General features: G+C 46.8%; 1 protein-coding gene across 3 annotated transcripts in view; it reads right to left on the bottom strand.

Moving 5' to 3' along the window:
- SP4 (Sp4 transcription factor) overlaps window positions 1-14,717 on the bottom strand; it is a 29,663-nt gene extending 14,946 nt beyond the window's left edge. The window contains exons 1-4 of one of the 3 annotated variants that reach the window (XM_044294234.1): window positions 14,579-14,717; window positions 13,827-13,912; window positions 9,667-11,221; window positions 632-860 (exon numbers count right to left, since the gene is read on the bottom strand). In XM_044294234.1, the coding sequence (XP_044150169.1) occupies window positions 632-860; window positions 9,667-11,221; window positions 13,827-13,895 (1,853 nt within the window). In that variant the 5' untranslated portion in view covers window positions 13,896-13,912; window positions 14,579-14,717. Of the gene's footprint in view, window positions 1-631; window positions 861-9,666; window positions 11,222-13,826; window positions 14,193-14,214; window positions 14,495-14,578 lie in introns of those variants that run through there. The other 2 variants (XM_044294233.1, XM_044294232.1) reach the window with 2 other exon arrangements.
- Between the last annotated feature and the right edge of the window lie 5,854 nt (window positions 14,718-20,571).

Below are 20,571 nucleotides of genomic sequence, written 5' to 3'. Positions count from 1 at the left end.
CAGAATTTTCTGCCACAAAATCTTCTGCGTGTAAAGGCACCGTTATTATTCCTGCTAGAAGTTAAGAATGAATTACTAGCAGTTTGCAATGAAGGTCCAAACAGATGTTACCAACTGGGAGTGCGTCCCTGCACAGCCTGACACTATCCAATCACGGCTGCAGGGGCAACTGGTAACGCCCAAGATTATGAGCAAGAAACCCTTTAAAATGATTAAATAAGCTATACTCCCCTTTAAATGTCCTGCTGCTCCAGCATCGCCAGTCTGCTTGTCTTCATGTGACCACTGCAATTAATCATTGGCCTCCATGGTCGCCTGCCATTCATGTACATGTGTCCGCTGAGGAAAGTGATTGGCTGTAGCGGTCACGTGAACACTAACAGGATGACATCACTTCTGGTGCATTTACTAGAATGGAGCTGGGTTACAGTAATCAGGCACGGCCAGTACACTTTGAACAGAGCTGTGCTTCTGTCTCCATTCACAGTGTTAGTTCTGGCATCGGCGGCTGCAGGGAGCAACTGACTGGTGCGGATGCTGGGTGTCGGACCCCCCCAATCAATCTGATAAGTACGACCTCTCTCATGGATAGATCATCAATATCTGAAACCCGGAAGAGGGGTATACATACCTTCCTTCTCCTTCCCTGCAATTGGGGCATGAACATGCAACTCTTCTTAACCTCTTTCCTGTCTGCACCTCCTGATCTGATGATGGCTGGGACTGCTGAAGCTGCACCTGTGTTATCTGGTCAGGGCTGACAGCGCCAATGGTTGCATTAGTAAGGCCGCCTACTGCAACGGTCATGGGTGCGATGGTAGCTTGCTGTACTTTGACTCCGTCTGTTCCTTGTTGTTGACCTGAAGCAGCAAAATCAAAACACAATGTAAAATTCTGAGAAAGGTCAATGTATGAGCTTGTTTAAAGGAAGTCTGTCAGCAGTTTCGACCAGGTAGTTGTTGGGGAAAGCAGTACAAACATACCTTTTGTGGAGCTTTTACTATCTGGAGTAGTGTGTATATGAACGGTTATTCTGCGAGGTTCTGCTCCTGCAAGGGCACTGGAGACAGATCTGTGAAGCGTTCTCCTCCCGTCTGCTGAAGGACAGCTGTAGCAGCCAACCAGAGACCAGTACAGCTGACACTCAGAGGAGAGGGGCTGCGGAGTAGCTCAATGCACTGAGCAGAGAACACTTCACAGTGAAGCTCCGCCTCCAGTGCACTTAAATAGCAGAATAAAGGAATGTTCACACAGGCAAAATCTGCCACTGGTGTTTTCCGCTGTTAAATCTACATTCAAAACTCCACCAACAGTTTCCCCATTGACTTTAATGTAAAAAAAAACTTCACCTTGTGCACGCAATGTCAAAATGGTACAGTTTTGTTTTCAGTACCCAATTTGAAAAACGCTTCAGGAGGTGACCTGTTATTTCTTTGAAGCAGATTTGATTGTGGATTTCACAGAAGTCAATAGGGAAGCAGGAAAAGCTCAACATTCTAAAGCTAGTGTAAAAACTCTTAAAACCACCATCAAATTACTAATCTGCCCATTGTTAGATTTTTCTTTGCTGGATTTTAGGCGCGTGAACATAGCCCAAAAAATCATATTCACAACACTGATAATAAAAGGTCCACTAAAGCTATGTTTGTACTCATATGGCTCATATCTAGTGTTGTCAGCAGTTTTGGATGGTCAAAACTTCTGACGGTCTCCATTTAAAATAGGACATCAAGACCAATACTTTATTTAAAGGGTTGGCCAACAAATAGCATTTATCAACCAACCACAAGATTGGTGATAAATGTATGATCTCTGGGGGCTTGACCATTTTGACCCCCCCCCCCCATCAATCATGAAAAAGGGGGGGGGGGAGGGTTGCCTACATCCCACCAGAAATGTGAGATCACCACCCCATTCGCTTCTATGGCACTACCGAGTACATTGCTCCGTTAGCTCCATCAGTCCCTCAGTAGTGAATGGAAAAATGATCATGCAGTGCTGTTCATGGGCCAACCCCTTGAGGGTCCAATTTTCCTCTTCTAAGGGCTCATGCACACTACTGTATGTATTTTGAGGTCCGCAAAACATATGCATGACGTCCATGTGCATTTCGTATTTTGCGGAACGGAACAGCTGGCCCCTAATAAAACAGTCCAATCCTTGTCCATAATGTGGACAATAATAGGACATGTTCTATTTCTTTGCAGAACGGTCATACGGACACAGTAACTTCCGTTTTTTTTGCAGACCCATTGAAATGAATGGTTCTGCATATGGTCCGCAAAAAAAACCCAGAATGGACACTTGTATCTGGCTTTTATTAGCAGTTTTCCCCTATAGTAAATGTCTAGTTTACAGATCTCTCGGACATGGAAGGTGGAGACTAGCTACCATCCACTGAACACAGAATGTAGAGGAGAATATGCTTCCTAACCTTCTCTTACTCATTCAGAATTAGCCCCAAGATCATGGAGGACATTACAGAGAAGTACTGACCTGTATAGTTATAGTGAATAAAGCATTTAGGAAATGTATATCTCAACGTATCTACAGCAGTCTGCTTGCCTCTACAGTGAGGAACAGAAGTATTTGAACACCCTGCCATTTTTCATGGTCTCCCACTTAGAAATCATGGAGGGGTCTGAAATTCACATTGTAGGTGTATTCCCACTCAGAGACAGAATAAAATAAAATAAAAATACAGGAAATCACATTGTACGATTATTAAATAATTTATTTGTCTTGCATTGCTAAACATAAGTATTTGAACACCTGAGAAAATCAGTGTTAATATTTGGTACAGAAGCCTTTGTTTGCAATTACTGAGGTCAAACATTTCCTGTAGTTCTTGACCAGGTTTTCACATACTGCAACAGGAATTTTGTCCCACTCCTCCACACAGATCTCCTCTAGATCTGTCAGGTTTCGGGTCTGAGTTTCAGCTCCCTCCGAATATGTTCTATTGGATTTAGGTCTGGAGACTGGCTAAGCCACTCCAGAACCTTGATACGCTTCTTACGGAGCCACTCCTTGGTTATCCTGGCTGTGTGCGTCAGGTCGTTGTCATGTTGGAAGACCCAGCCACAACCCATCTTCAATGCTCTGACTGAGGGAAGGAGGTTGTTGCTCAAAATCTCACAATAAATGGCCCCATTCATCTTCTTCTTAATACAGTGCAGTCGTCCTGTCCACTTTGCAGAAAAGCACCCCCCAAAGCATGATGTTACCACCCCCATGCTTCACAGTAAGGATGGTGTTCTTGGGATGCAACTCATCCTTCTTTTTCCTCCAAACACGACGAGTGAAGTTTAGACCAAAAAGTTCTACTTTGGTCTCATCTGACCACATGACTTTCTCCCATGCCTCCTCTGGATCACCCAAATGGTCATTGGCAAACTTCAGACGGGCCTGGACATGTGAGGACTTGACCAGTTGAACCTTCCGTGCAATGACGGCATGATGTTCTACCGACAGTGACCTTTGAAACTGTGGTCTCAGCTCTCTCCATGTCATTGACCAGCTCCTCCCTTGTAGTTCTGGGCCGATTCCTCACCTTTCTTATCATCAGTGATACCCCACGAGGTGAGATCTTGCATGGAGCCCCAGTCCGAGGGAGACTGACAGTCATCTTTAGCCTCTTCCATTTTATAACAATTGCTCCAACAGTTGATCTATTTTCACCAAGCTGCTTGGCAATTGCCCCGTAGCCCTTTCCAGCCTTGTGGAGGTCCACAATTTTGTCTCTGGTGTCTTTTGATAGCTCTTTGGTCTTGCCCATGGTAGTAGTTGTGTGTCTGACTGACTGTGGGGTGGACAGGGGTCTTTAAAGAGCTCAGACAGGTGCTACTAAGTTAGATTAACGAGTGGAGTAGAGGTGGACTTTTTAAAGGCACAGTAACAGTTCTTTGAGAGAGTTTCTCAGGTGTTCAAATACTTATGTTCAGCAGTGCAAGACAAAATAAATTCTTTAAATATCATACAATGCAATGTCCTAAAAATGTTTTTTCAATTCTGTCTCTCAGAGTGGGAATGCACCTATAATGTGAATTTCAGATCCCTCCATGATTTCTAAGTGGGAGAACTTGCAAAATCGCAGGGTGTTCAAATACTTCTGTTCCTCACTGTATGTGCTCCTGCTCATTTCTCCCTCTCCATACACTTGCATTGACTTGTGTAATATGATCCTCCTGTGCGTCTGCTACCATCTTGGACCAGATTAAGGTATTTTTAAAGTTGAAAAGCAATTAGCACTAGACATAGTACAGAGTTTCTTGTAGTCAATTGTGCTATTGACTTATGCAAAGTTGTGTGAAAAGTTAGTAACCATTTACCGTAAATAATAAATGTAAAATCTTGCAGTTTTCATACAGGCCACTATGCCTAAAATATATCAAGACTTTCTGTTCTTTGACAGCAGCCACACAGGACACAGTCACAATGCACTAACATCTATGATAAAGAGGAGAAGGAAAAAAATTATTTCGGGGCACTAAAATGGTAGTTTAATAAATAAAAATATATAGGAAAATAAAAACAAAGAGGACTGAGAGCAACATGTTTCTGAGGCAGACCGCCTTCTTCCTCAGGCTGACAGACAACAGTATTCTCATGCCATTATATAGTCAACAACCTGGAAGTAAAACCTGGTGCGGGACAACATAGGACTGCTGCCTATAAAAGGACATGAGGACACCACTGTCTGGTAGCCTGAGGAAGGAGGCGGTCCGCCTGCGAAACATGTCCCTCTGTTTTTATTTTCCTATGTATTTTATTTAACTACCATTTTAGTGATCAGCGCCCCAAAACCATTTTAATTTTTCTCCTCTTCATCATATTGCCGTGTCTCACATGTCATGTCACATCCATATGTGTACGCCTCAATTAGCGCAACTCATTCCAGTAAGCGCTACCATAATGCACCGTTTATGTGAATACCTATACAGTGTTTCACTAGGCAGAGCCCGGGTGTGCTGTTATTTTTGTCTACTGACTTCTATGGGAGAGTCTTCTGGGAATGTGACCTGTGCAGAGGTGAGGGAGTAGATCACCTACTGTGAATGGTGGATCCTGTGTTATCTGTACCGAGGTGTTACTTGTCAATGTAATTCTGCCTGTGATAACTAGACAGCTACTGAAGTTAACTGCACAGAACAGAAATCATGACCTATTATTAGGCCTGGTAGCCAGTGCAGCAGGCGCAAAATAAGGAGGCACTTTTTATTTTTTTATTTCTCACTTTTAAAAGGGAGTCTGTCACCTCCATATGGCCATATACAGCGCTTACATTGTCCTATAACACACCTATACATGAATGTAATGGTACCTTTGTCTTTTTCTTTACACTTGCAAAGCAAATGAGATCCCGCGCCTACGCAGTGCCTCATCGGACCGGAGCATTGCTGCTGGTTTCGCAACGTTCGCTGAGTCATGCGCAGTATTTAAAGGGATGCCGTGCCAACAATGGGCATCGCAGTGTGCATGCCCCGGCAAGGGATCTCGGCCGGACCGAAGGATGACGCAAGGCAATAGGAGGGCGGGCAGAGACGGGGAAACAATGAAAAAAGGCAGAGCAACCTGGGCACCTACACACTGAACACCGCCCCTGGGCACTTGCGAGGGCTCATTTGCATATGAATCAAAGTTCGTTTTTCCAGCTTCTGCAAGTGTAAAGAAAAAGACAAAAGGTACCATTACATTCATGTATAGGTGTGCGATAGGACAATGTAAGTGCTGTATATGGCCATAGAGGTGACAGACTCCCTTTAAGTAGTTTTTACTCTTCAGCAGCTCTTTTACAAATGTATCCATTAGCGTTGAGTGAATCTGATCATAGATCCGAAGTCGATTCATTAAAACCCTTAGTTTGTAATGCTGTTTCCATACAGCATTTACTCTGTATACAAAAAATTTGTCTCGTCCGAAGTTGTGCGGTAAATGACTTTGGTATTCCTAGAAGTTTTTTAACAAATCGACTTTGGATCTATGATCAGAGGCTCAATTATCTCAGCCCACCATCTGTGGTAGGTCCACACAGTGCACAATTTCTGCTGTGACTTTTGATGCAGATTAGCCACAGATTTTACCCCCCGCAAAGGGTGAAATCCTCAGCGTTCATTGAAACAGGTCAGTTTACACTGCGTATTCTTTCCACAGAGTGTGGGCGGGATCTGTTTAACCCTGTCAGGACCGGCCCATTTTCAGTTTTTTGCATCTCCATTTTTGTTTACTCTTGGCCTGTCTGTAGCTGTAACTTTTTTTTTATTTTTCCATTCCCATAGCCTTATCAGGGCTTGTTTTCTGCAGGACAAGTTGTACTTTCTAATGGCACCATTTAATATTGCATACAATGTAGTGAGAAGCTGGAAAAAAAAAATAAAAAAATCCAAAATGGGGTAGAACTGGTAAAAAAAAAAAAAAAAAAAAAACGCAATTCCACCAGAGTTTTATTTTTACTGTGTTTCTGTGTTCCGTATGCGGTACTGACCTGTGTCCTTCATTCTCTGGGTCAGTACGATTACAACAATACCAAATTTGCATAGTTTGTCTTGTGTTTTAATATTTAAAAAAATATATAAGAAAAATAAAAAAATAAAATAAAATGCATCGCCATATTCCGACCCCCATAACCTTTTTATATTAATGTCTACGGAGCTGTGTGAGGGCTCATAGTCTGCCGGGTGATCTGTAGTTTTTATTGATGTCATGATGGAGTGTGCATGACTTTTTGATCACTTTTTATTAAACTTTGGGTGGGGAATCGTAATATACCGTACGGGATAAATATTTTTTAAATTTTAACAGTATGGGAGTTTTGGGAAGCACCAACCCCAAGATTATTATTTTTTTATTGCTTATTTTTATTTTGGGGAAAGAAGGGTTATATTTTTAAAAGCATTTTTCTTTTTTTCTATTACACTTTTTAAAAGTTCCCTTAGGGAACTTGAACATGCGATCGTCAGATCGCTTCTCTCATAGATTCCAATGCATTAGCATTAAAGTCTATGAGAAATTCGCTATGCTCCTATGGTGCCCTCGCTGTGGCAGCCTTGGATCTTTCAGAGGGACAGAACCTGCCACAGAGAAGGAATGGCTCCCCCGATCACTGCTAGGGGAGCCGTTCCAGCCCTGGGAGTGCGGTGCGCAGACCATGGCATCTGAGGGGTTAAACGAGATCTGCATTATCATCAATCGCAGACATTAACCCTGGGACTGCACTTTAAAACAGCAGAATCCCACCAGGCACCATATTTACAGGGAGTGCAGAATTATTAGGCAAATGAAGTATTTTGACCACATCATCCTCTTTATGCATGTTGTCTTACTCCAAGCTGTATAGGCTCGAAAGCCTACTACCAATTAAGCATATTAGGTGATGTGCATCTCTGTAATGAGAAGGGGTGTGGTCTAATGACATCAACACCCTATATCAGGTGTGCATAATTATTAGGCAACTTCCTTTCCTTTGGCAAAATGGGTCAAAAGAAGGACTTGACAGGCTCAGAAAAGGCAAAAATAGTGAGATATCTTGCAGAGGGATGCAGCACTCTTAAAATTGCAAAGCTTCTGAAGTGTGATCATCGAACAATCAAGCGTTTCATTCAAAATAGTCAACAGGGTCGCAAGAAGCGTGTGGAAAAACCAAGGTGCAAAATAACTGCCCATGAACTGAGAAAAGTCAAGCGTGCAGCTGCCAAGATGCCACTTGCCACCAGTTTGGCCATATTTCAGAGCTGCAACATCACTGGAGTGCCCAAAAGCACAAGGTGTGCAATACTCAGAGACATGGCCAAGGTAAGAAAGGCTGAAAGACGACCACCACTGAACAAGACACACAAGCTGAAACGTCAAGACTGGGCCAAGAAATATCTCAAGACTGATTTTTCTAAGGTTTTATGGACTGATGAAATGAGAGTGAGTCTTGATGGGCCAGATGGATGGGCCCGTGGCTGGATTGGTAAAGGGCAGAGAGCTCCAGTCCGACTCAGACGCCAGCAAGGTGGAGGTGGAGTACTGGTTTGGGCTGGTATCATCAAAGATGAGCTTGTGGGGCCTTTTCGGGTTGAGGATAGAGTCAAGCTCAACTCCCAGTCCTACTGCCAGTTTCTGGAAGACACCTTCTTCAAGCAGTGGTACAGGAAGAAGTCTGCATCCTTCAAGAAAAACATGATTTTCATGCAGGACAATGCTCCATCACACGCGTCCAAGTACTCCACAGCGTGGCTGGCAAGAAAGGGTATAAAAGAAGAAAATCTAATGACATGGCCTCCTTGTTCACCTGATCTGAACCCCATGTGAGATTTACAAGGAGGGAAAACAGTACACCTCTCTGAACAGTGTCTGGGAGGCTGTGGTTGCTGCTGCACGCAATGTTGATGGTGAACAGATCAAAACACTGACAGAATCCATGGATGGCAGGCTTTTGAGTGTCCTTGCAAAGAAAGGTGGCTATATTGGTCACTGATTTGTTTTTGTTTTGTTTTTGAATGTCAGAAATGTATATTTGTGAATGTTGAGATGTTATATTGGTTTCACTGGTAAAAATAAATAATTGAAATGGGTATATATTTGTTTTTTGTTAAGTTGCCTAATAATTATGCACAGTAATAGTCACCTGCACACACAGATATCCCCCTAAAATAGCTAAAACTAAAAACAAACTAAAAACTACTTCCAAAAATATTTAGCTTTGATATTAATGAGTTTTTTGGGTTCATTGAGAACATGGTTGTTGTTCAATAATAAAATTAATCCTCAAAAATACAACTTGCCTAATAATTCTGCACTCCCTGTATACACCGGAAGTAGTTGGAAAGGGGTAAATGTCATCCACCTTTCTAGTACTGCAAAACGCTCTGGATTTGCTGTCCCCTACATTTTTCCTACGTCTACTCCCCAAATACTCTCTTAGATTATTTATGATTACTAGTGTCGAACTGCACCTAGCGGCGGGTGACTTGGCTTTAATGCAGTTTAAACCGCATCAAAACTGCATTGGAGGGGAAAAAAAAAAAAAAAGCAAGAGGTTTTGACACATACGTCATGGGCGGGGTCCGTTTGGAAGAGACCGTGGCACTCTGTGAGAGCTGGCTTCTTTCAGTGACGACACATGGCCTAGGCGCAGCTCAGTCCCATTCAAGTGAATGGGGCCGAGCTGTAATACTGAGCACAGCCGCTATCCAATAGATGATGCTGTGCCTGATAAGCTGCGAGGAGGCCGCTGCATCCTCAAACAGCTAATTGGAGGGGTGCTGGAAGTCGGACCCCTGCCAAAACTAATATTGATGACCTACCTTAGGTGATAGGCCATCAGTATCAAAATCCCTGATGACCCCTTTAAAAACATGTGCATTGTTAGTGCTGGTGACACTGAGCAAATGCCAGTCTTAATAACTTCCCCTTAATTTGTATCATCTGTGAAAACTGCATCATCATAAATTTGGGGAGAAAACGCATGCGGTTTTAACTGCACCTGAACTGCTACATGTGAATATATGTTTTACTTTTGCATCGCCATGTTCCCCTGGGTGAGGTACCTGCACGTAGGGAGGACCGCCATGGCTTGCAGAACAATACTTTCCTTACATGTCTGGAAGCACATACAGCTGCTACAAACACATGCAGACGCCATAAGATTTCAGTGTGGCACTTTTTAACCCTTTCACATACCTCCAACGCTCGTGATTGTGACTGGTACTCCCTGTACCTGGACTCCTGCTGCACCAAGATTTGCAACGCTCACTGTCTGCAGATTAGGCACCGATGTAAAGTGGGCAGCGTTGAGTGTGATCGGAGTGCCGGCCATGGTAACCGGTGCAATCTGTGCAATTGTCGTCCCGCTGCTTGTGGACACCGGGGTTAAGGTTAACTGCTGGGGTAAGCCCGTGTTCTGGACCTGTAAGTTCTGAAGGCTCTGAATGTTCTGAACCTGCACGGTTTGCCAGCTGATCTGACCAGATGGGGTTAATGTCGGGGCCCTGATGAGCACCTGGGTTGGGCTTAACGCTTGGAGCTGAACATTTTGCAGCTGTTGCTGCTGCAGAGTTTGGATGGTCTGCCCTGACTGAAGCTGAAACGACTGCTGGGGTATGGCTTGTATTATCTGCTGCTGGGGCTGCTGGATCTGGATCTGCTGTAGGACAGGCTGCCCTACAATCTGCACCTGCTGCAAGGAACTGGACTGTTCGGACGCGTTCTGGAGTCCATTGGCCTGCAGCTGACTGCTGCTCTGACTCTCAGCCTCTGTGACGGAGGATGGGGATTCCTCTGTGGCACGCTCACTACTTGCTGCTGTGCTGGTGAACTGGCCTGTCTCGGCCGAGCTGACAAGCGTATCACTGCTAGTCAGGGTCGTAGACACAGTGGTGGTACAGGTTGAGGATGTGGAGGAGGAGGGAGATTCGGGCATGGTGCAGACAGAGGAAGTTGTAATGGGTGTGGATACCAGCTGATTTCCATTGGTAATCCCGCCATCTGTGGACTGAACGATCTGTGCCGAGCTTCCCCCGGCAGAGACACTGTTTATCACTGGCAAGGCAAGAGTCACTCCTCCTATGTTTATGGGCAAGGTTGTCACGACTTGAGGAGCCCCAGGAATGGTCTGCAGCTGTAACGGGAATGACACTCCGGGACGGATCTGCACTGGAACTGTCTGATTTGCTAAGTTTTGCGCAATAATATTTCCAGATGTCGTTCGATTGCTAGCTGTGATAATGGCTTGATTATTTCCAGCAGGAATAAACTGTATTTGACCTTGTAAATCTTGCAGCGCGGTGGCATTCCCAGGGCTGATCTGAATGTGCTGGCCATCTAGGGTCTGAATCTGTGGGATGACCTGGTACTGTACATTGCCCCCGGGAGTCTGGACTTGGATGACCTGGAACTGCCCTGGGGCGGCAGCAGAACTGCTCGCTTTGGATTTTGTAGGCGACGTGCTCTCGCTGTTATTATTTGATGAGGCCGCTGTACTGGCAGCTATCGAAATTCCTTGCTGTGCTATGCTGCCTTCTTTTGAAACAGGGGGAGCCGCGGCCACAATCTGCCAGGCGCTACCGGCCAGTTGAGTGGTCACCAGTTCCAGTTGCTGTGGTTGGTTCTGAAGCTGGACTAGTGCTTGGCTGGGATCGATGATAATCTGCTGCTGTCCAGCGCCTTGGTTTTCCCCTGTTGTTCCTATTTTACTGCAGGTTGCAGCTAGTAAAGCCAAGGGAGAGGGCTGCGAGTCCTAGTCAAAAAGAAAGTGGGAGGATTTAGAAAGGGCGCGTTACCGTCTGACATCAGATGTGTGACAGGAAGTGGTCGCGTTCTCAGAAATGTCCTGTCTCTACAACGCTTCCTGCAAACTCGCAAGTGCATGAAGCCAGCAGCAGACAAGTATTAGGTTACACAATTAAACAGTATATAAACCATACCTACTTCAAAAGCATATAAGTCACAAAAATGCATAGAAAACCTAAAAGACGTCTGTATATACATGGCCGTGTCACCTCAACTATTGCTGTCCACGAGGGCTCTGCCCATGTCCAGAGCCCCTGCTGTGCCGACCCGAAGGACTGCTTACGTTATGATGTGCCTATCTTTAGCGCCGACTCATTATGGCCCCCTGCACAACCCATCAGATCAGACAGAAAAATAGGGCTGTCCTACATCTGCATCCTTCTTCTAACCCTAGTTTCAGACAGCAATATTTCTCGACTTAGGCTAGGGCTACGCGCGACACATAGGGCACAAGTACACTGCAACATTTGTCGGACTAATGTCCCGTGCCAATTTTTATAATGATAATCTATGGTGTCGTGCTGCGACAGTTGCAGAAAAATCTATTTCGAATGGATTTTTTGCGACTGTCGAAGTGCGACACCATATACTATCATCATAAAAATTGTCGTGCGACAAATGTCTTCTTGTAGCCCTAGCCTTAACGCTGCTCCTGTGAAGTGAACTCGCAAGTTTATAATGACTTATGTTGATAATTCCAGTCTCACCACCAATCTACTGAACTGGTGACATCACATTATGTGACAACAGTTCACTAGATCTCCGGTGAGACTGGAATACACAGGAGCAGCGTTCGGACTGGGAAATATCGAGTGTGTTTCCCGGACTGAACACGCTCGTCTGAAACTAGCCTACGGCTTTTGTTCACATAATGCGGTCATATTGCACTTTCTGCCACGGTTTTTCTAAATCACTTTGTTTTGCCCCATTTTTTTTTTTTTAAAACATATCAAAAGATGCAATATGACCACAACGTGTGCAGCCTAAAGGGACGTTCACGCGCCGGATTTGTTCCCGGAATTCTGGCTTGGACACAACTTGGACAAAGCTGAGAGCGCCGCCTTCTCTTCAAACAGCTGATCAGCGGAGGTCCAGAGTGTCGGACCCCTACCAGAGGCTAGGTCATCAGTACTGTACGGAACAGCACACAACATACAAAGGCACCCAGTAATTAAAAAAATAAAAATAATTCTACCGCCTGGTAGACATTCCCATGGGTGAAAGAAGCCACTCAAACACACGCCTGTGGGAAATCCTCTTGACCGAAACCTTGCATGCACGACGCAGATGCCTTAAAGGGTTAAAGGGGTTGTCCTGTTTCAGGAGGAAAACAGCACACTACTGTAAAGGACAGATTGGTACTCACCCAACACAACCTGTGCCATCGCTCCGTTTACCCGGCTGCAGCAGTGATGTCATGTTGACAACGCGTGATCACTGCAGCCAATCACTGGCCTCTGTTGCACTGTTGAGGCCAGTGATTGTCCGCAGTGGTCACATGTTGTCGACAAGCAGAGTCCTGCTGGGAGATTCGGAGCAGTCAGGTAAGTAATCACCTATTCTTCATGGCAGGTGGATCATGTGTTGGGGACAACCCCTTTAAGGCCTCTTCCACACGTCCGTTTTTTTTTTTCCGTTTACGGGCCGTTTTTTGCGTTCCGTATATGGAACCATTCATTTCAATGGTTCCGCAAAAAAAAAACATACTGTACTGCATTCCGTTTCCGTATTTCCATTCCGTTGAAAGATAGATGTCCTATTATTGCCCGCAAATCACGTTCCGTGGCTCCATTTAAGTCAATGGGTCCGCAAAAAAAACAGAACACATACAAAAATGCATCCGTATATGTCTTCCGTATCCGTTCCGTTTTTTTCCCGGAACCATCTATTGAAAATGTTATGCCCAGCCCAATTTTTTCTATGCAATTACTGTATACTGTATATGCCATACGGTGAAACGGAACGGAAACAAAAAACGGAACAACGGATCTAGAAAAAAAACGGCCTGCAAAACACTGAAAAAGCCATACGGTCATGTGAAAGAGGCCTAAAAGGAAATCTGTCACCAGAAAAACTACGCACAGACGGCACAGTACCTTGTGGGGCCTTTCACTTAGTGATCCGTTGCTTTATTCTGGAGAGCAAGGACCACTAATCCATATGCAGATGGGTGCACTGAGGGCGGGCCCAAGCCGCTCTGTGCACCCTTGCTCCTCCTGATCCCTATGTCAGCCCCTCCCTCTCCTTCCTGATTGACAGGGCCAGGTTCCTGCATCTTTCCGGGCCCTGCAAATCAAAAAGGAAAGGGAGGGGCTGACAGGGAAACCAGGAGAAGCAAGGGTGCACAAAGGGGCTTGGGCCCGCCCTCATTGCACTTAACTGCTCATTTGCATATGGAATCATAGCACTTCTTCTCCAGAATGATGCAAGGCATCACTAAGTGATAGGCATCATTCCCTTCCGGTGAGCGAGCCCTACAAGGCGCAGCTCGTAGAGAAGCCCTTTAAGGCCACCTTTTATCCGGCGACTACTCCGTCCCATGGGAAATTTACCTGTGAACCGGATCCTTTGCCTTTTTTCTTGCCCTCGGCTTCACTGGCCTTTCCTCCCTCGCTGGCCATGTCTTCCTCCGCCTGATCTGTAAAGTAATGAAGACTGACATATGTCACCCAGGGAGAAGACAAAAGACAAAGTACCAGGATGAAGATGACCTCTGCCTGGCATACTGGATGCACCGCTGTCATGGGTGGCACCAGGGGGGCAACCTGTGGGATAAGACCCTCCCCCCCAATGCAATATTTGTAACCTGCAGGCACATGCTGTAGTAAACCCGACCCCATGGCTGGTGGCACACCCCACAGGAGGCTGTCACCGGCCGGGGGGATAGGAGGAGGGGGCCATGGTCCTGGATGACAGGGGGTGGAGGGGGGTGTTACGTACCGCTCATGCTGTATTATAATGCTAGCACTGACAATCAGGAGGCCGGGAAGAGGCTAGGGGATGGGACGGGGGTGGATAGGAAGGCCGGAGGAGGAGGGGTGGGGGGCCTGGCGAATGGCGACGGTGGCTGGCTGCAGAAGGGGGCTGTGGCGTACAATCTCCGGCTCTCCCCGCAGCCGGGGCCCCTGATTGACAGCCCCGGAGAGGGGCCGGCCAGACAGCCGGGGCGGACTCCCCCTTTACCTCCCACCCTCCCCCTTCCATCCCGCTACGGGATCCATCGCCTCCATCCAGCCCCTAAACCTCTCCCGTCTGCTGAGGCCTCCTCCCCGGGACCCTCCTCCTCCTCGCCATTACTGCTTACCGCACGTCCTCCCCTCTTCTCCCGCTCCGCGGCGGCCTCAGTCCCGGGGGCAGTGTGGGCTTTTAGGGCTTTATTCCGAGGGACCGTGGAGCAATAATATTTATTTTATTATTTTCCAGCAGCTGCTGGGCGAGTCCCCTCCCCGGCTCCTCCTCCTCCCCGCAGATACAGCCAGTGCCCTCCCCCTCTCTCCACTGCTGGGCCTTAACCATCTCCTGCCCGCTCTCAGCACAAGTGCAGCAGCAGTTGCCCATAGCAACCTATCAGCTTCCAGCTTTCATGCGTCCAAGGAGGGTTAGAAGATGAGATAAGCGCTGTGGTTGGTCGCTAGGGGCACCAGCCTCGCTGTGCATTGTTTCTTCACCACAGACATCGCATATGTTCCTGGTGCCTATGCCAAATGTGTCATGGGGCCCCACTGGCAGAAGTCTGTGGCGGTATGAGTTGGCATACTATTATTTTATGTGTACACAGAGGAATTCACTTCTTTTTTTTACAAAATGGCGACAGATAAAGGAGGCTTCTGTCAGAGAGCATGTCTATACTAAGGATACAACTACACAACGCCGGCCTGATGTGGCCTCTAGGGCGGCGCTGTGTAGTCGGTCTGTATTGTGGGTACCACAAGGCCATTAACAATGCAGAGCGATTAGCAGTGCTGCTCTAATTAGAGGCTGCGTCATGTCGTTGTACCCTTAGGCTACTTTCACACTTGCGGCAGGACGGATCCGACAGGCTGTTCACCCTGTTGGATCCGTCCTTCCGCTATTTCGCCGGACCGCCGCTCTGTCCCCATTGACTATAATGGGGACGGGGGCGGAGCTCCGGCACGACAAAAGGCCGCCGGACTAAAAGTCCTGCATGTCCGACTTTTTAGTCCGGCGGCCTCTCACCGCGAACTGCCGTACTGCGCCGAAGCTTCGCCCCGTCCCCATTATAGTCAATGGGGGCGGTACGGCAAAATAGCGGAAAGATGGATCCGACAGGGTGTACAGCTTGTCGGATCCGTCCTGCCGCAAGTGTGAAAGTAGCCTTAGTGTAAAATATAGACGAGCTCCTGACATATACCTCCGGTATACTGCTCGTATGGGCACACTGCAATCAGGCCACCGCTGCGCCATGTGGTCGCACCCTAAGGGTGTATGCAGATGTAGCCATCGAGCTGCGATTCTGGCCGCAAGCGTTCTTAATGCTAATTATCGCAGTTTCTCAGCTGCCACAGGGTATCATTTATTAAAACTGCAGCAGTCAGGGTGGCAGCAACCGCACGTCTGAATACACGCCAATACCTCCGACATACACTGAAAATAGAGCCTAAAAGATCATAACATGATAAGTGGAGTCTGACCAGTTAGGATGACCACCATGCTTAGAAGAAATGCAAGTCCCTTTGGCCTCCACCCTCATGTAGCATGCACTGTGCTGCTTTTCTCTACCTAGAGCTGGGACATGCTGTGCAGAGGAGGAACAGGGACTGTCGCCCATGCACCGTGGTCGACCACCACCAGACAACCCAACTCTATGGCTCCCGTGCCTGTGGTGGATGAACCACTGTAGAACTGGCACCTTACGCTCTGTATAATACTAGTCTGAAAGGTTGAAAAAAGACGTGTCCATCAAGTTCAACCAAGGCATGGGTGAGGATGTGAATTAGGCCTCATGCACACGACCGTTCCTTTTTTTTGCAGTCCACAAATTACGGATCTGCAAAACAAGGAAGCCGCTAGCGTGCCTTCCGCAATTTGTGGACGGAACAGGTGGCCCATTGTAGAAATGCCTATTCTTGTCCGCAAAACGGACAAGAATAGGACGTTATATTGTTTTTGCGGGGCCACAGAACGGAGCAACAGATGTGGACAGCGAGCAAAGTGCTGTCCACATCTTTTGCGGCCCCATTGAAGTGAATGGGTCCGCGCCCGAGCCGCAAAAACTGCAGCTCGGATGCGGACCAGAACAACGGTCGTGTGCATGATGCCTTAAGGGAAGCGGAGTGAGAAGTCAGAAATCTATGCTCTGATTTATTTATGGTATTTATTTTCCATCTGACGGTGGAACTACAAGTCTCAGCAGTGAATTAACCAATGAATATCAGGCCTGGCTGCAAGCAGTGTAAATACACGGTCAGTCCATTGCTGATTGTGCGATCCAGACTTCTGCTCAGGGAGCCATGTTCTACATGTAGCGTAGAGTTTTAACCATCGAGTGACAGAAATGACTTCTGCTGTATGCTGACGTCACAGCAGCTCGACCTGGGGATTGGCGGGAGCCCTGGCCTCGCAGGGTACGCCGGGAGCTGTAGTTCCATGGACTGACGCAGGTCTCTTCCTCCATATGCTTGCAGACAGTGTCAGGGTTTGGCAGGCGGGACTGAGGTGTGGATTGTCCTCTCAGGGAGGGATGGTCGAGGCGGGCCAGCTGTCAGCAGTGGGAGTAAGGCTGCTCCAGGGGGTGGTAGAAGAGGGAGTTGATCTTCTCAATGTCCTCCCTTTCCTCGTGTAACCTCGGGCACAGATAAACATCCTCATCCCCATGTGTCAGCTGCAGCCTGAAGACACCTGTGTGCAGCAATGGCTTCCCAGGCTCAAAGCCTCACCTATCCATAGCATAATACGACATCAAGGCCTTCTGTGTATTGTGCAGGCCCTAGAATCAGCTATTTTATGTTGTAAATGTTGGAATATTTTTTCATATCAGGGCAACGGAAATTCACATTTCCTAATCGGCGCGGGCATGATTTCAGATGGAGCGTGACAGCGATTTATAGTGATTGCCAAATTCAAGATGTTTAGTAGAAGACAAAAGATTTATGAACGGCGGAGATGAACCAGGGTTTAAGCTTGTGATTGTGGCTGTTTGTCACTTTATTGCAGTATCATTATTAGGCCCCCTGCACACGAATGTGTGCACCCCGTTGCCTTATTGCGGACCGCATTTGCGGATCCGCAATACACGGGTGCCGTTCCGTGTGCATTCCTCATCCGGAGATGCGGAATGGTACAGAAGCATTACGGAGTGCTTCCGGGGGGTTTTGTCCCGTACTTCCGTTCCCCAAAAAGATAGAACATGTCCTATCTTTTTGCGGAATAGCCGGATCACGGACCCATTCAAGTGAATGGGTCCGCGATCCGCTGTGGCTGCCCCACGGACTGTGTTCGTGCATTGCGGGCCGCAGCACGACCACGGGGTGCACACGTTCGTGTGCAGGGGGCCTTAATATTATTGCTCACTACGATCATACACAGTAAGGCCACCTGCACATGAGTGCGAGCGAGCGCGAATAAGATCCGCGTGAATTTCTATGTTGATTTATGTGTGTTTCTGCAGCATATCTGCACTAAAGTCTATCATTTCTAATTGCGGATTTTGGTGTGGATTTGATGCGGTTTTGCCACAGATCTCACCCTTCCTTTGAAAAGGGTGAAATCTGCAGCTAAAACCACAGACATAAATGACATGCTGCGGCTTTGGACATCCACATAGCAGGTCAATTTCCACTCGGAACCAATCCGCAAAGTGTACATGAGATTTGCGTAATCTCATACACTTTGCTGGTACTGTACAATGCTGCAGTTTTTCCGCATGGGAATCCATGACCTTAAGGCTACCTGCACACGTTGCGGATTACTTGTGATTTTTCCGTGTGGATTCTAATGCGGAAAACACGCTGTGTAAGTGTATGAGATATGTCAAATCTTAGCTTTCTCGTTCTGTGCAGATATTGACCTGCTATGCAGATTTTCAAACCCACAGTATGTTAAGTTTTGATGATCCTGTCTTTCTGCCGGCATCCTTTCTGTGCAACAGATCTGCTGCCCAGATACAATGATATTTTATAGGAACAAGTGATCACTGTAGGGATTGCAGGATGTAAATGGAGCTCTCATCTCCGCTGATGATCAGACAATTATTGGGAACATAACATTGAGCCATGTAAAAGTAATGTAATGTAAAAAATAACATTCTTAAAAAGTGAAATAAATTTTCATAATGATTCATATCAGCATTTCTGGCTATTTTAGACTCCTAGACACAACAGGGCAGGATTGATAGACTGGCGTCACTGAAGTATACCTTTTTTTTTTTTTAAAGGGAGTCTTTCACCTAATCTGAGCGTTTTAGACCGCTCAGATCAGGTTATAGACTCTTTAACCCTCATTACGATCATACCTTTCTCTTATGTGTCCCTCGCCCAGATAATGAAAATAACACTTTTTAAACTTATGCAAATTACCTTCTGAAGGTGCCCAGGGGCGGCGTTACTGGGCGATGTGCCCAGAAAAACACACCTCCAGCCGGCGGACGTCACGAGCGGCACCAGAGGACGGCGGGCTGGGAACTGGCCCGCACCTGCGCACTGCTCTGCCCATTATGGGCAGATGAACAGCTTTTCATATTGCGCATGCGCCGGCCAACTAAAGACAGCCGGCCGGCGCATGCGCAATATGAAAGGATGTTCCTCTGCCCATAATGGGCAGAGCAGTGCGCAGGTGCGGGCCAGTTCCCAGCCCGCCGTCCTCTGGTGCCGCTCGTGACGTCCGCCGGCTGGAGGTGTGTTTTTCTGGGCACATGGCCCAGTAACGCCGCCCCTGGGCACCTTCAGAAGGTAATTTGCATAAGTTTAAAAAGTGTTATTTTCATTATCTGGGCGAGGGACACATAAGAGAAAGGTATGATCGTAATGAGGGTTAAAGAGTCTATAACCGGATCTGAGCGGTCTAAAACGCTCAGATTAGGTGAAAGACTCCCTTTAACAATAAGGACCTAGACCTGGGTGAAGGTTCATTATATACATAATGTATTAAAGCCAAAGGGAGGCTATCAACCTAACGTGACCCAGGTTTGGAGTGAAATTAAAATATCACTTTTATTAATACAGTTGTTTTAAACTGTATTAATAAAAGTGATATTTTAATTTCACTCCAAGCCTGGGTCACGTTAGGTTGATAGCCTCCCCTTTGGCTTTAATACATCATGTATTTAAGTATACCAGTATAAATAATAGTCTAGTGTAGAACGTACATAGAATAGCACCAAGGGTGTTCCTACTGTAGTGTATTCAGAAAGCTTTCAGACCCTTTCCCTGTTATCACATGTTGTTATGTTGCAGCCTTGTGCTAAAAAATAAAAAATCAAGTTCTCCATCAATCTGCACTCAGCCCCACCCTAATGAGATAGTAAAAAACTGAATTTTAGAAATGTAGCAAATTTATTAAAAAGGAAAAACTTGAATTTTGCCTGAACATAAGTATTCAGACCTGTTTCTATAACAATTGAAATGTATCATAGGGGGCCTCTCATTTCTCTTGATCATCATTGAGATGTTTCTACACCTTAGGCCTCTTTCACACTTGCGTTGTCCGGATCCGGCGTGTACTCCACTTGCCGGAATTACACGCCGGATCCGGAAAAACGCAAGTGTACTGAAAGCATTTGAAGACGGATCCGTCTTCAAAATGCTTTCAGTGTTACTATGGCAGCCAGGACGCTATTAAAGTCCTGGTTGCCATAGTAGTAGTGGGGAGCGGGGGAGCGGTATACTTACAGTCCGTGCGGCTCCCGGGGCGCTCCAGAATGACGTCAGAGCGCCCCATGCGCATGGATCATGTGATCCATGCGATCACGTCACCCATGCGCCTGGGGCGCCCTGACGTCACTCTGGAGCGCCCCGGGAGCCGCACGGATGGTAAGTATGCTGCTCCCCCGCTCCCCACTACACTTTACCATGGCTGCCAGGACTTTAGCGTCCCGGCAGCCATGGTAACCATTGAGAAAAAGCTAAACGTCGCATCCGGCAATGCCCCGAAACGACGTTTAGCTTAAGGCCGGATCCGGATCAATGCCTTTCAATGGGCATTCATTCCGGATCCGGCCTTGCGGCAAGTGTTCCGGATTTTTGGCCGGAGCAAAAAGCGCAGCATGCTGCGCTATTTGCTGCGCTATTTGCTGCGGCCAAAAAACGTTCCGTTCCGGAACTGAAGACATCCTGAAGGACG

This window comes from Bufo gargarizans, chromosome 5, assembly GCF_014858855.1.
Source record: "Bufo gargarizans isolate SCDJY-AF-19 chromosome 5, ASM1485885v1, whole genome shotgun sequence".
Classification (NCBI taxonomy): Eukaryota; Metazoa; Chordata; class Amphibia; order Anura; family Bufonidae; genus Bufo; species Bufo gargarizans.
The sequence above is the reverse complement of the archived record's forward strand: the minus strand, read 5'-3'. Positions and strand labels throughout refer to the sequence as shown.